This window comes from Onychostoma macrolepis, chromosome 23, assembly GCF_012432095.1.
Source record: "Onychostoma macrolepis isolate SWU-2019 chromosome 23, ASM1243209v1, whole genome shotgun sequence".
NCBI classification, from domain to species: Eukaryota; Metazoa; Chordata; class Actinopteri; order Cypriniformes; family Cyprinidae; genus Onychostoma; species Onychostoma macrolepis.
In genome coordinates this window covers 24919724-24934660 of record NC_081177.1, presented here as the reverse complement: position 1 = coordinate 24934660, position 14937 = coordinate 24919724, and the positions used below count along the sequence as shown (strand labels likewise).

At 39.0% G+C, this 14937-nt stretch overlaps 1 protein-coding gene across 1 annotated transcript; it reads left to right on the top strand.

Moving 5' to 3' along the window:
* Window positions 1-4449: 4449 nt before the first annotated feature.
* LOC131531961 (potassium voltage-gated channel subfamily A member 1) lies at window positions 4450-14148 on the top strand. Its single transcript, XM_058763195.1, has 2 exons — window positions 4450-8716; window positions 13963-14148. Exon 1 carries the CDS (start codon window positions 4545-4547, stop codon window positions 6399-6401), a length of 1857 nt encoding a protein of 618 aa, XP_058619178.1. The 5' UTR covers window positions 4450-4544; the 3' UTR covers window positions 6402-8716; window positions 13963-14148.
* The last annotated feature ends 789 nt before the right edge of the window (window positions 14149-14937 follow it).

The following is a 14937-nucleotide window of genomic DNA, read 5'->3' as shown; positions in this document are numbered from 1 at the left end:
CACAAGGTTTTCACTGAAATAGACATCCTCTGGATGGGAGCATATGTTGCTCTAAAACCTTTATATACCTTTCAGCATTCATAGTGCCTTCCAAAACATGCAAGCGATGTACTTACCCATACCGTATGTACTTATGCACCCCCTTACCTTCAGAGATGCTGGCTTTTGAATTGAAAGCTGATAACACGCTGGAAGGTCTCCCTCCTCTTTAATCCGGAGGACCGCGTCTGTGATTTCCAACAAGAATGTAAAATTTGGACTCGTCTGACCATAGAGCACTTTTCCACTTTGAAACAGTCCATTTTAAATAAGCCTTGGCCCACAGGACACGACGGCACTTCTGGACCATGTTCACATATGTTTTCCTTTTTGCATGATAGAGCTTTAGTTGGCATCTGCAGATGGCACGGCGGATTGTGTTTACTGACAGTGGTTTCTGGAAGTATTCCTGGACCCATTTAGTAATGTCAATGACAGAATCATGCCGATTAGTGATGCAGTGTCGTCTGAGGGCCCGAAGACCACAGGCATCCAACAAAGTTCTTCGGCCTTGTCCCTTACACACACAGATTTCTCCAGTTTCACTGAATATTTTGATGATGTTATGCACTGTAGAAGATGGGATTTGCAAAGCCTTTGCAATTTAATGTTGAGGAACATTGTTTTTAAAGTATTCCACAATCTTTTACTCTTTCACAGATTGGAGATCCTCTGCCCAACTTTACTTCTGAGAGACTCTGCCTCTCTAAGACATCCCTTTTATAGCTAATCGTTACAGACCTGATGTCAATTAACTTAATTATTTGCTAGAAATTCTCCCAGCTGAATCTTTTCAAAATTTCTTGCTTTTTCAGCCCTTTGTTGCCCCCGTGCCAACTTTTTTGAGACCTGTAGCAGGCATCAAATTTGAAATGAGCTCATTTAGTGGATAAAAGTGTAATATTTCTCTATGTTCTTTTGTGAATAAAATATTGGCTCATGTGGTTTGAAAGTCTTTTAATTTCATTTTATTCAACTTTTCCAGAATTCGAATCTATCTATCTATCTATCTAGTGCCCTCCAAAAGTATTGGAACAGTAAAGACAAAATTGCTCTGTTGGCTGTGGAGTCAAGACATTTACAAATATGATTAAAAGATGAATATGAGACAAAACTACAGAATGTCACATTTTATTATTGGGTGATTCAACACATAGATGTTTTACCAGCTAAGAAGTTCAGCACTTTTAGAGTTTCATCCCTCTATCTGATGTAAGCATAAGTATTGGAACAGTTGCCTCACAGGTCTTTCTGAGTGACCAGCTGTGTCCTGTTGCATTAATTCTTCAGATATTAAAAGCAGGGAATGTGTCGTATCAGTTATATCCATTACTTCTGCATTCTGAATCTTGCATTCGATAATGACACACACAAACCAGGATGAAGATGAGGGAGCTGACTTTGAGAGAAAAGCAAGCAATTTGGATGCTAAAAGAAAAGAGGAAGTCAATTAGAGCTCTAGCAAAAACAAAGGGCATGGAGAAATCAAGGGTTTGGAAACCACCAGCGACACCAGCAACGAACAAAAACAACAACAACAAAAAAAAAAACTATATAGAGAAAAGGAAATAAAACAATAGAATAAAAGGAAAATATACAAAATTAATTAAAAATACAAAACAATTATAATGTCAATTATACTCAAATGCTGGAAGTGTATGAGGTCATGGCTGAGTATGAGGTATGAGGCTGAGCTCTTTTGACTTGTGCGGTCACACTTGCTGCTGTCCAGCATAATTTCATAGACAAACAATCATTTAAACAGGAATCAGCAAAAAAGGCAACAACAACAACAAAAATTCCCTATGCAGATTTCGCTTATGTTCGTATTAGTTTTTCACCAGATTTCACCAAAATGTTGCTAATGTGATTTCTTAGAACACCTTAGCAGACATAAAGCAATGCATGTGCCTGTGTTTTAAGTGTGGTATGTAAGAACATCCACGAGCGTCAAGAATGACGTGTGAACGCAGAGTTTGAAAAAAAGCCCAAGGACAAACTGCTTACACAAAAGGCTCTCTGAAGCAGTAGGAGGACAGAGCAGTGTAACTGGAGAATAGTTTGAAGAATAATTCAATTACCTAATCATTACAAGATTACACTAATAAAGTCTTCTCAGATCTGCAGTTACTCACTAGACATGGACAACAACTCCACCCTCTCATCTCAAACAAGGGTGGATGGCAAAATGCTTTAGATGATGTTCTTGTCAGTTATGATAAACATCACAAGAATGAGAATGTCAAACAACAAAGTTAAACAGCAAATATTGGAGCAAATATTTAAGGCTTACAATTAAGAGTTGATATGAGCCAAGGATTAAAGCCAATGTAAGCACACATAACTGACATTTTGACATGAAAACATTTTAGGTTCCTGTTCTTTCAGTTTTACACGAGTGCAAAATGAATTAAAGGGCTCAAACCTTTTACATAAATACACAATCTATTATAAAAAGCTCTTGGCTGAGCTGGGCCTTCAAAACACTGCATATTCACATCAATATCACACTTTTCATTACTTGTTACTTTTAGGAAAACAGTAGAGAAACTGTTTAAGATGTGCCTGCAAAGGTGTTGATGTCTTTGGACTTTAAATGTAAATATCAATATGGTTTTGTTGGAGAAAACAAAACTCCAGCCAACCAGCCAGACTACAGAGAGCAGGCGGAAGAAGAGCTGCTTTTCTTCTAAATGTCCAGGGTACTGTTGAATCATTTTGTGTGTTAAAAGGAACAATCCCTGAGAGCTCGGAGAAGTGTGCGGATTCTGGGAAGCAGTCCAGCGAGCGAGAGGAAGACACAGAATCAAACAAACAAAGACTCTTTCTGCCTCCCTCATACTGACACATTTGGACCCGTGGGAGGCTCACCTACAACTGATTAGATAGATAGATAGATAGATAGATTTATTTTTATTTTTTTAATTGTTATTATTTGGGCGGAGTATCCCTTTGAGCTGTGTAGCCTCAAGTATTTCCAAGATGTTAAAAAATACTTGATGGCCACAGCACTTGACATTTTTATAGTCATTAAACAAAAACATGTTAAAAACATTTTTCAAAATTGCTTGAAAACAATATGAATATCTGAATTATTAATCATGATTTCAGAAAAGCTCTCAAACACATACACATTTATTTTATTTTATATATTTTTTATGTTACATCTGAAATATTATGACTTTTGAATCATCTTGGAGTTTTAAGATATTCCATTTGACTACCTCAATTAAGTTAGCATTTGTATTTTAAATAGGTCATAATACTCATTAAAATAATTTGAATTTTCTTTATTCCAATCAATGGCTTTTTGAAAAGCATTTTAATGTACTTTTGGATAACCTGATAGATCTGAACGAAATATGAGCATCACACCATTGACCAATAAATGCATGTTCATATGTTTATTTTACTGAATGTTTTCTTTTCTTTTTCTTTCTTTTTCTGTCTTTCTTTCTTTTCTTTTCTTTTTCTTTTTCTTTTTTCTTTTCTTTTTTACATCATACAGTGTTAAACATGTTGATAACCTTAGGGGGTCGCTGAGCTAGACGTGATATACTGGGATTAGATAAAAAGATTATAGGATGATTCTCCTGGTTTCAGAACTATGGACAGCGGCGATATATTGTCCTGTCTTTTTGTCTCAGGTCACGCGCAAGTTAACGCGTCAAAATCGATAACATTACACGGTATGAAGCGTGAACGAACAAAACAAACAAATAAACACAAAAAAAAAAAAAAAAACATAAGATATTTCTAAATCTGTTGCTAACGCCCGTCACACGTCTGAAAAAAAAACAATTATCATCCAAACTCCACCATTCCCTAAATTAACTAATGCAACATTGCGGGTCTGCAACATCGAGAGGGTTTGCATAAAGATGAGGTCCCTGCTGCGCTCCAAATGTCAATCAGAGTGACGTTGGTGCGTGTCCTTTCATCTTAATAAAGGTGGAGGCTCGCGCTCTCATTGACATTCTGAATGGAAGTCCGCGCCTTTGCCATAGCCTACATACATGTGCATTCAAAGCACGTCAGGGACAGCCAAGGCAGCACATACAGCCATTTACTGATAACATTTCAGCAAGATTTGCGTATGGTCAGGGTGCGAATTATGGGGGGCGATCTAACTCAGCTAAAAGCTTTAAGACACCTAAAGAGGTCAAAACAAACCACTGGGGGACAAAATCGTTTTAACGGGGTTGTTTCAGTAGGGTAATAAACACGAACCACTGGCTGATCAATCACTTTATTATAGATTTAGATACCAAATTATGACAAAAACTTGACTTTTTTTTTTTATTGTAAAAGGGCGCCAAAAGACAACTGTTGCGCAAGATGAACTTCTGCTCTAAACTGCTTTAAAAAGCTGACCTCGTTAAAAGTCCTTGTATAGCTACTAATTCGGATTCCGCGTAACCCACAGGTTGCATGGTTTATTTCTCAGACGTTAATCTCTCCATGGTGAACTATTAATTCATACGCCCCCTCATGCGAGTAATGAAATGAATGCAACAAATGTCAGTGAGGGTTTTCATTTTAGGTTGCACTTGCCGCCGATGCGCGTTATCCCACAGCCCTCCCCTAATCGGTGGGCATCGGTGACGCGCGTCTGGGGTTCATGTTTATGTCTGTCAGGTTTCCGATTGGGCGCCGTGTGGATGTGTGATGAGCACCCGCGCGCCGTGGGCGGGAACAGTCATGTTTATAAACCACAGTACGCTTGCCGTGGGCGGGAGGACCGGATCGAGAGCGAGAGGACGCGCGGCGCGGAGCTTGTGGAGGAGGCGCGGCTTCCACTGCCCCTCCGCCGAAGCAGCTGTATGGACGACCACCTCAGCCTCCTCCACTCGCCTCCGCCTTCCTTGAGCAAGCACCGGGGCAACAACCTCGTGAACCACGGCTACACCGAAGACATCATGACAATTGTTGCATGCGACAACATGCTGGAGGAGTCGGCGGCGCTGCCTGGGCACCACTCTCTGGAGCGCTACGAGCCAGACCACGAGTGCTGCGAGAGAGTTGTCATCAATATCTCAGGCTTGCGCTTCGAGACGCAGCTCAAAACCCTGTCCCAGTTCCCTGAGACTTTACTTGGCGACCCCAAGAAGAGAATGCGCTACTTTGACCCCCTCAGAAACGAGTATTTCTTTGACAGGAATCGGCCGAGCTTCGATGCCATCTTGTATTATTACCAATCCGGAGGGCGCATACGGAGACCCGTTAACGTTCCCATAGACATTTTCTCCGAAGAGATACGCTTTTACGAGCTTGGAGAGGAGGCCATGGAGAAATTTCGAGAGGACGAGGGCTTTATAAAGGATGAGGTGCGTCCTTTGCCCGCTAATGAGTTTCAGCGACAGGTGTGGCTGCTGTTTGAGTACCCAGAGAGCTCGGGTCCGGCCAGGGGCATCGCGATCGTCTCGGTGCTGGTCATTTTGATATCCATTGTCATCTTTTGTCTGGAAACGTTACCCGAGTTCAGGGACGACAGAGACCCGACGACGGTCGCGCCGCTGACGAACGCAACTCTCACGTTCTTCAGCAGTCCCTTCTCTGACCCGTTCTTCGTGGTGGAGACTCTGTGCATCATCTGGTTCTCCTTTGAGCTGCTCGTGCGCTTCTTCGCGTGCCCCAGCAAAGCCACGTTCTCCAAGAACATCATGAACATTATTGACATCGTGGCCATCATACCCTATTTCATCACTTTGGGGACCGAGCTCGCGGAAAGGCAAGGCAACGGCCAGCAGGCGATGTCCTTGGCCATTCTTAGGGTCATCAGACTGGTGCGCGTGTTTCGGATTTTCAAACTCTCGCGGCACTCCAAAGGGCTCCAGATTCTGGGGCAAACGCTCAAAGCCAGCATGCGAGAGCTGGGCTTGCTGATCTTCTTTCTCTTCATCGGGGTCATCTTATTCTCGAGCGCAGTCTACTTCGCCGAGGCTGACGATCCCGACTCGGGCTTCAACAGCATCCCTGATGCGTTTTGGTGGGCGGTGGTTACCATGACGACCGTGGGATACGGCGACATGCATCCAGTCACCATAGGGGGCAAAATCGTCGGCTCCCTGTGTGCGATCGCGGGCGTGTTAACTATCGCTTTGCCGGTGCCAGTCATCGTGTCCAACTTCAACTACTTTTACCACCGAGAGACTGAGGGAGAGGAGCAGGCGCAGTACCTCCACATCGGCAGCTGCCAGCCTCTGTCCTCCTCCGAGGAGCTGAAGAAGACGCGAAGCACGTCGTCGCTCAGCAAGTCGGAGTACATGGTCATCGAGGAGGGCGCCTTCAAGCAGCCCAACTTCCCCGCCCAGAACAACCAAAACTGCGTGAACATTAAAAAGATGTTCACAGACGTGTAGGCTCTTCTAGTCTGCCTGATGATGGCAACGCTGTAGGTTCGTGTCATGACAGTCAAGTGCTGCTGAGTGTGTCGCCCTTCCATTTCCACGACGCAGAGGAAATGGTTACATGTTTAACGCGCCAGTCCCATGCAGTGTTTATCACCTGTTTGATTGAACCATTTTACTGTGAGGAGGAAGCCGCTATCGGCTTTCAGTCCGTTTGCTGTCTTTAGGGTACGTTCATTCATAAATAGGCAATATGTGATATCCGTGTGGCAAGCCGCTTTAACATCTATCCCTTAAAACTAACTAGCACCTGTTACTTTTGATTACAATTAAGTAATACAGCACGGTTTTCAATTGCTATTGTAACTATTTTCAGATATTAAAACAAAAATTTAAAATGTACTGGTAATTTTTTTTGCCAGGATATTATCCTTTAATTTTTACGGACATTGCCTTTAATCCTAAAACACAGTGCAATGATGTGCAAAATTCAAAGTACAGGTAAAACACCTGTAAAAAACAAAAACAAAAATTCAATACAGAAAATGCCTTAATATTAATTTTAAAACAATACATCATGCCCTATTTTTACAGTTGGTGTATAGGATTTACTTTGAAACAATTTTCACTCAAAAAGTGCTAGTAATTTTCACAAATAGGCATAATTACAAGAAACACTTAATTAAACATGATATTTTCAAGAGGAAAGACTGAAATAGTATTTTCTTAAAAAACTCATTCCCCCAAAAATAAGTGCTTTATTTTATTTATTTATTTATTTTCCACAGTGCAATAATGATTATTTCGTTGTAACTGATAACACATCTTTTGTCATTGAATTATATTGGGTTAATATATCAACTATTCACTTCCGACTAGTAACATTTTATTTTTTTATCATTTTGTTTTTATTGTACTTTATCTATACAGTAGCCATTCTGACTAGTATTTACATCTAATGATCTAATATAACTAATAATGTACTGTAAGAAATATTACACAGGCCTACTGTTTGAATATACATTTGTGCCTCAATAAATAAGTACTAGTATCTAACAAAGATGTACTAAACTTGAATAAATACCAGCAACAATCAGAAATATATCATTGGAAGTGAACGGTTAATATCGGTACCACAAATCCACATAACATTCAATGACAAAAATATCTTCCAGAAACAGTCAAGTTACTTGTAACTTCTGGAATGGTGACAGGTAGCGAAAGTAAGTACTACTGTCCAATTAATAGTTTACAAGTGAAATTGAAAAGACGCCAATCACTACTGAATGACTTACTCTAAATAAACAAATAGCCTAGTTCATGGGAAAATGTTAAAACGGCTTGCCATAAAGCCAATATTTCGTCAAAGACAAGTTAATAGCTATTCTATTCAAATGCACTCATTGCAACGCATAGTCTACTTTAACATGACATTGCTGGAAACTAAGTCCAGTTTAGGCTGTTTTTACCAGAATATGGAGGGAAGCGCTTATTATAATGAAGGAAGAGGTAGCCCTTTTAAAGGTATTGTGTATTTCCTTACATTATGGACAAGTGTCGCTCAGATAACATATCACTTGTTGGAATAAGTGTCTTTAATGACTAATTTTGTGTGCTTCTATTGTGTATCTTCGTCTCGTCAAAAGCCCGTTCCATATCAACCAGTGAAAGATGCATAAGATGCTATATGTGAACTTTTTCTCCGTTTGTGCTACCATTCGTGCAGAGTTCAAAGATCTACAATTGTTCTGATTCAAGCACAAATTCAGAGACTTGCTAATGTGTACCGATCACTGAAGACAAAAGGGAGGGGAAAGATCAGAGACCGAAAACGCTTTTGACTGGATACTTCTAATCACGTTGGAGTGATGCAGTCTCCATAGCGACGATAGGTTCCTCGGTAACCCGCTATTGTTGCCATGGCATATTTTTTTTTTTTTTTTTTTTTGTCGTCAGTAATCCGCCAGAATGTTTTGAAGTCTGGCTGAAGATTCGCTGTATTGCTGGATTTTGTAAACTGGTGAAAATGGATTTTCTCATCTAACCAGAGGGCCATAACAACGACAATACAACAGAGAAATTGTTCTGGAGTAGTCTGTCTTCAAAAGACCCCAACTATTAAGCCACACTCTGGGATAAAGTGCAATACATGTGAAATAACAAACAAACAAAACACTGTCCAACAGGCACAGACTGAAGTGAAAAATGAATGGGTGTGATACACTGATCATTCACAAGGGGCTGCTGTATCTTCGCCAAACGCTCGGAGTAGCCCGCCATCTCTATTCTCCCACAGGATGGAAACCCCGCCTTGTTTTAAGAAACAGGTGAATCCTACACCATTATTATCAGTCATATTAATTCGCAGTCGATTGTAGGTCATAATTAGCTTAATTATGTCAAAATAGTACTTTTGGTTAATACTTTTTGTTGGTTTGGTAGCCTACTGCATGCCTGAGTTTAGGTTTGGCTTCTTATTTCTCACTGTTTCTTTTATTTTTTCGCGAACACTGGTGGTTTCCATTTTAAGCATTTTAAAGACATTTAAGATATGAAATGCAAATCTGGTGAGGTTGTTTGTTAGGTATGACATTAGACACTAAACAATTGCCTTTTAAATGCTGTTTTATCCAAACATGTGGTGTAAGAGAGAAAACTGCCCCACCTAAGCTCACCTTGAGTTGACATTGATTTGAAAAGTGTCAGTCATGTCACGACTATCGCAGTGCTGCCACCTTGTGGCTCAGAACAATACAGTGGCCTTAATTGCATTATGACAGTCCATTTTGAGCAACTGTCCAATATTTAAATAACTGAAATCTATATAATCTGTATTATTTTAGTATATCTAATGTACTTTTATGTTTTTTTATATATTTTAAATTTGGTTTTAATTTTTAGATTTTCCGTTTTTATTTTAATTTTAGTTCAATTTTAGTAATTGTTATTTGTTTTAAATTTTAGTTAAAGTTTTAGTAATTTTGTGTTTTTGTCAGTTCTGTGAGTTTTTGTTTCATTCAATTTGTTTCTATAATTGCTATTTCAGTTTTAGTTTAGTACATCAAGTTAAACTAAATGAAAAAGGAAATATTGCATGCAACTAGCTAAATTTCTTTTATAAATACATGAATATGAATATAAATAACTAAATAATATATCAATAATAACTATGTTAACCCTGCTTCCTAGGCACATACACACATCTATCTATCTATCTATATATATATATATATATATATATATATATATATATACACTGAACAAAATTATAAACACAACACTTTTGTTTTTGCCCCCATTTTTCATGAGCTAAGACTTTTTCTATGTACACAAAAGGCCTATTTCTCTCAAATATTGTTCACAAATCTGTCTAAATCTGTGTTAGTGAGCACTTCTCCTTTGCCGAGATACTCCATCCACCTCACAGGTGTGGCATATCAAGATGCTGATTAGACAACATGATTATTGCACAGGTGTGCCTTCGGCTGGCCACAATAAAAGGTGCAGTTTTACTGTATTGGGGGGGTCCGGGGGGGTCCGAAAATCAGTCAATTTCTGGCGTGACCACCATTTGCCTCACGCAGTGCAACACATCTCCTTCGCATAGAGTTGATCAGGTTGTTGATTGTGGCCTGTGTAATGTTGGCCCACTCCTCTTCAATGGCTGTGCGAAGTTGCTGGATATTGGCAGGAACTGGAACACGCTGTTGTATACGCTGATCCAGAGTATCCCAAACATGCTCAATGGGTGACATGTCTGGTGAGTATGCTGGCCGTGCAAGAACTGGGATGTTTTCAGCTTCCAGGAATTGTGTACAGATCCTTGCAACATGGGGCCGTGCATTATCATGCTGCAACATGAGGTGATGGTCGTGGATGAATGGCACAACAATGGGCCTCAAGATCTCGTCACGTTATCTCTGTGCATTCAAAATGCCATCAATAAAATGCACCTGTGTTCGTTGTCCATACCATTACCCCACCACTACCATGGGCCACTCAATCCACAACGTTGACATTAGCAAACCGCTCACCCACACGATGCCATACACGCTGTCTGCCATCTGCCCTGAACAGTGAAAACCAGGATTCATCCGTGAAGAGAACACCTCTCCAAAGTGACAGACGCCATCGAATGTGAGCATTTGCCCACTCAAGTCGGTTACGACGACGAACTGAAGTCAGGTTGAGACCCCAATGAGGACGGCGAGCATGCAGATGAGCTTCCCTGAGACGGTTTCTGACAGTTTGTGCAGAAATTCTTTGGTTATGCAAACCGATTGTTGCAGCAGCTGTCCGGGTGGCTGGTCTCAGACGATCTTGGAGCTGAAGATGCTGGATGTGGAGGTCCTGGGCTGGTGTGGTTACACATGGTCTGCGGTTGTGAGGCCGGTTGGATGTACTGCCAAATTCTCTGAAACACCTTTGGAGACGGCTTATGGTAAAGAAATGAACATTCAATTCACGGGCAACAGCTCTGGTGGACATTCCTGCAGTCAGCATGCCAATTGCACGCTCCTTCAAAACTAGCGACATCTGTGGCATTGTGCTGTGTGATAAAACTGCACATTTTAGAGTGGCCTTTTATTGTGGCCAGCCTAAGGCACACCTGTGCAATAATCATGTTGTCTAATCAGCATCTTGATATGCCACACCTGTGAGGTGGATGGAGTATCTCGGCAAAGGAGAAGTGCTCACTAACACAGATTTAGACAGATTTGTGAACAGTATTTGAGAGAAATAGGCCTTTTGTGTACATAGAAAAATATATATATATATATGTATGTGTGTGTGTGTGTGTGTGTGTGTGTGTGCACCTGAAATCTATATCATTATCATATCTATATGTCTATCATTTTTATTTTATTTTATTTTAACTTAAACTAAAGAAAAAACAAGAAATAGTGCTAAAATATATCAAAACACACACACACACACACGCACATATATATATATATATACACGCAGTATTGAAATAATAAACATAAAATATATATTAACTAATATTAACACATTTTTTATTTAAAAAATGTATATTAACATTTATATTATAAATACAATTTTATACATTTTATTGTAGTTTTAGGTATTTTAATATATCAAGTTAAACTAAAAAAAAAAAGATAAATATTACATTGGCAACTAGTTAACACTTAGTTAACATATAAGTAAACTTTTTATACTATAATATAAATTAATAGAATTTAATAATAATAACCCTGCTTCTTAGGTATGCACAGGTATAAACATGTATAATTCAAATATACTGACAAATTTTATATTAACATTTATATTACCAATGCCATTTTTATTCATGTTTACGCTATTTTCATTAATGTTGACTTGTTTAATGCTACACTTGGCATATGAATTGCTTATGAACTTCATGTGAAGAGAAAGAAAATCCCGACTGAAAACAGCATAGCACGCTGTTACACTTAAGTTCTGATATCATGTCACTGATGTGCAGTATCATATTAAAATCCGTCAGTCAGCCTGTAAAAGATGCCATATCTCTTATTCCTACAGGCCCAGTTCACTTCAGTCGAGTGGCCTGTTTTCCTGATACAGCAGATGAAGTAATCTCAGGATGAAACAAGCTGTGTGAATCTCTAAAGCGCAATGTCATCAGATTGAAATATCAGTCACATTCTATGCTAAAATGAAAAGAGCCCGGCCTCTAGATTTCATTTATGACCCAAAGCATTGTGTTTCAATGCAGAGAGACACGCAAACAACCATCCATCTGATCTTCTGCAACATTGCGCATGTCATTGCAAGGAATCTAGGACAAGCTGTGTTTCTTGGGGAGCGTTATAGAGCTCTTCTGCACGGCTGCATCCACAAGCAGCTCCTGTCTAGCTTCTCATAGTAGATACTTGTCGTTTGAGCCAATCTCATGCTGTCTGCACACACTTCCCCTCTTCTCTGGACATTAGTGTGTCCTGTGCGACTCTTCTTTGCTAGTTTAGCCTCAGAGCCATTTCTCTGCTTGTAAAAGGCTTTGCTGTTTTCGTCTTCCACATTGCATAATAGACCTAAATGAAAGTCCTCCTCCTGGACCACATTCAGGACAAGCGAGATCTACTTCCTGTTTCTGGGTCAGTTTGAACGACCGTGAAGAGTTAGATTCACACTCCATTACTGTCACAGTTTTGATAGTTTGATCAAATGTTGTCAAGCGGAATCTTATATATATATAAGAGTGTCGTTTGTTACTTTCATTCATACAGGTAGGACAGTTTTTCCTTAATTTAACTCATTCATGGCCATTTGTTCTCCAGACATAAATGACACCTCAAATCATGTGACTTGTTGATGAAAGGTGTGCTGTTACAGCTCGTAGTCATCAGGATTCGTACCTGGAGATCTGAAAAATCCTGTAGACGTACATTAAAAGACGTACATCACCTTAAACACCATAGTAACCATTTAAAGTTGCCCTAGCAACCGTCCACGACACCCTAGAAATGGGTAATTTATTTATTTTTTATTTTTTTATTTTTTCACATTTGGGTCAGTTTTTGGCTGGTTAGTTTTGTGCATTTAATTGGTAGATCAGAATGTGATTTTATATCTCGCAGTTGCCACTTTTATTTTTTCTAATAATTGTGACTTTACATCTCACAAGGTTACTATATAAAGTCACATTGTGCACTTTATAAATAAAACATTATTATTATTATTATTATTATTATTATTATTATTATTATTATTGTGAATGTGACCATATCTCACAATTGCAAATTAATACACCATTTTAACTTTTATTTTTTATAATTATAACTTTAAATCTCACAATATGATTATATTATATTCTAAAATATAAAATCATTGTGGGGTTTATAAATTAAACAGTATTATTATTATTATTATTAATTAATTACATTTCAGAATATGACATTATATCATCTAATTGTGAATTAAAATCTCACAATATGACTTGTATATTCTGAAACTTAAAATCACATTGCGCACTTCATGAATAAAACATTAGTAGTAGTAGTATAGAATTTAACTTAATCACACAATTGCAAATTAATGTCTCATAATGTGACTAGTATATTCTGAAATATAAAATCACATTGTGAATTATAGGATGTGACTTTATTTCTCACCATTTGCCAATTAATATAACACATGTGAATTTATTTATCACAATTTTACTTTCCATTTTATCCCACGATGTGATTATATTATATTCAAAAATATCGAGCTTTACTATTATTATTATTATTATTAATATATGTGACTTTACTTCCAAGTATATTATACTCTAAAATATTAAATCACACTTAGGAATTTTTCTTTCTTTCTTTCTTTCTTTTCTGTTTTATTTCTTTTTACATTTTTATTTATTTATTTATAATTGTGACTTTATGTCTTACAGCTGTGGCTGTGAGTTTTGTACAGACATGCACTGCTAGATTTTCTTTTTGTTTTTGTTTTTTACCTGGATCTTTGCCTTTGAATATCATGATATTACTCTGATATTACTATCTATCTATCTATCTATTCATCCATTCATTTATTCATTCATTCATCTAATCATGTCCCCCATTCTTTTCCACAGCAGTGAAGATGGAGACAGAAGCGGATGAAGCTTTAAAGGAGTTTATCCTCCGGAGGCCGGATAGCCTGTGTGGATCCCAGCTTGCCAAACGTAGGGGCTCGTGGACTGTTCCCTGCTCCTCCACACTTCTGGGAGGAGGTGCCTTCAAAAAACATCCCCCTCGCCCAGCCTGCGGGCCCTGCTTTCCCCCTGGCTAGACGGCCCCAGCGCACCACTTGCCTTTTCTCTGTCAGTATTCTGTCTCTTTACCAAAAGAAGATGGACTCCTGTGTTGATGTTCTGTTTCTGCTGCTAAATGTAAGACTCTAAACTCCACATAAGTGCTCCTACACGCTCCCACCGCCGTAGCCCAGCAGTGTGGAGGGCTGTGCTAGTTATGCTAGCTCCATCAGTTGTCATGTGTCGTCAGGCTGTGATGTCGTCTTTGACGTTGCTGTATAAACTGATAGTCATAAACGTGATGCCTCTTTGTCATTTTTGAGTGGCGTCGGTTACTCGTGTCTTTCTCTGGTCCCGTCTGTTTGTGTGTTACATCACATGCCGCATGGCCATTATGTGGAAACCTTTCGTCATCATCACAAGAAGGCTGTTGTGTTGATGCAATGTCTGAAATATTGCATGAAGAACAAGAGAGCAATAAGGTACAAAAGGCCGTGCTGTATTGTGAATTTAGCTTTTTTTTAGGGGCTGTTCTTTCACAAGGACACATTGTTTTTTTTATGCATCTATTTTTCAACCGTTGGTCCCAAGTGCATGTCTTTGGGTCAGGTTTGGCTGGTTAGTTTTTCATAGATACTGTGATGCACCGTATGAAAGCCTGTTTCTGCCTCAGAGTAATTGTGACTCACAATTGCAACTTTATATCCCACAATTATTAATTAAAACTCATAACGATTGTGGATCAACCTGGTCTCATGGCATAAACGTAGCTACCTGGGGGCACTTTTTAGCAAGACCGTTTTTACGTACTGCACA

What these genes read in the sequence shown, in the direction of transcription:
- LOC131531961 (XM_058763195.1), top strand. Translation starts at nt 4,545, where the DNA reads ATGAATGCAACAAATGTCAGTGAGGGTTTTCATTTTAGGTTGCACTTG.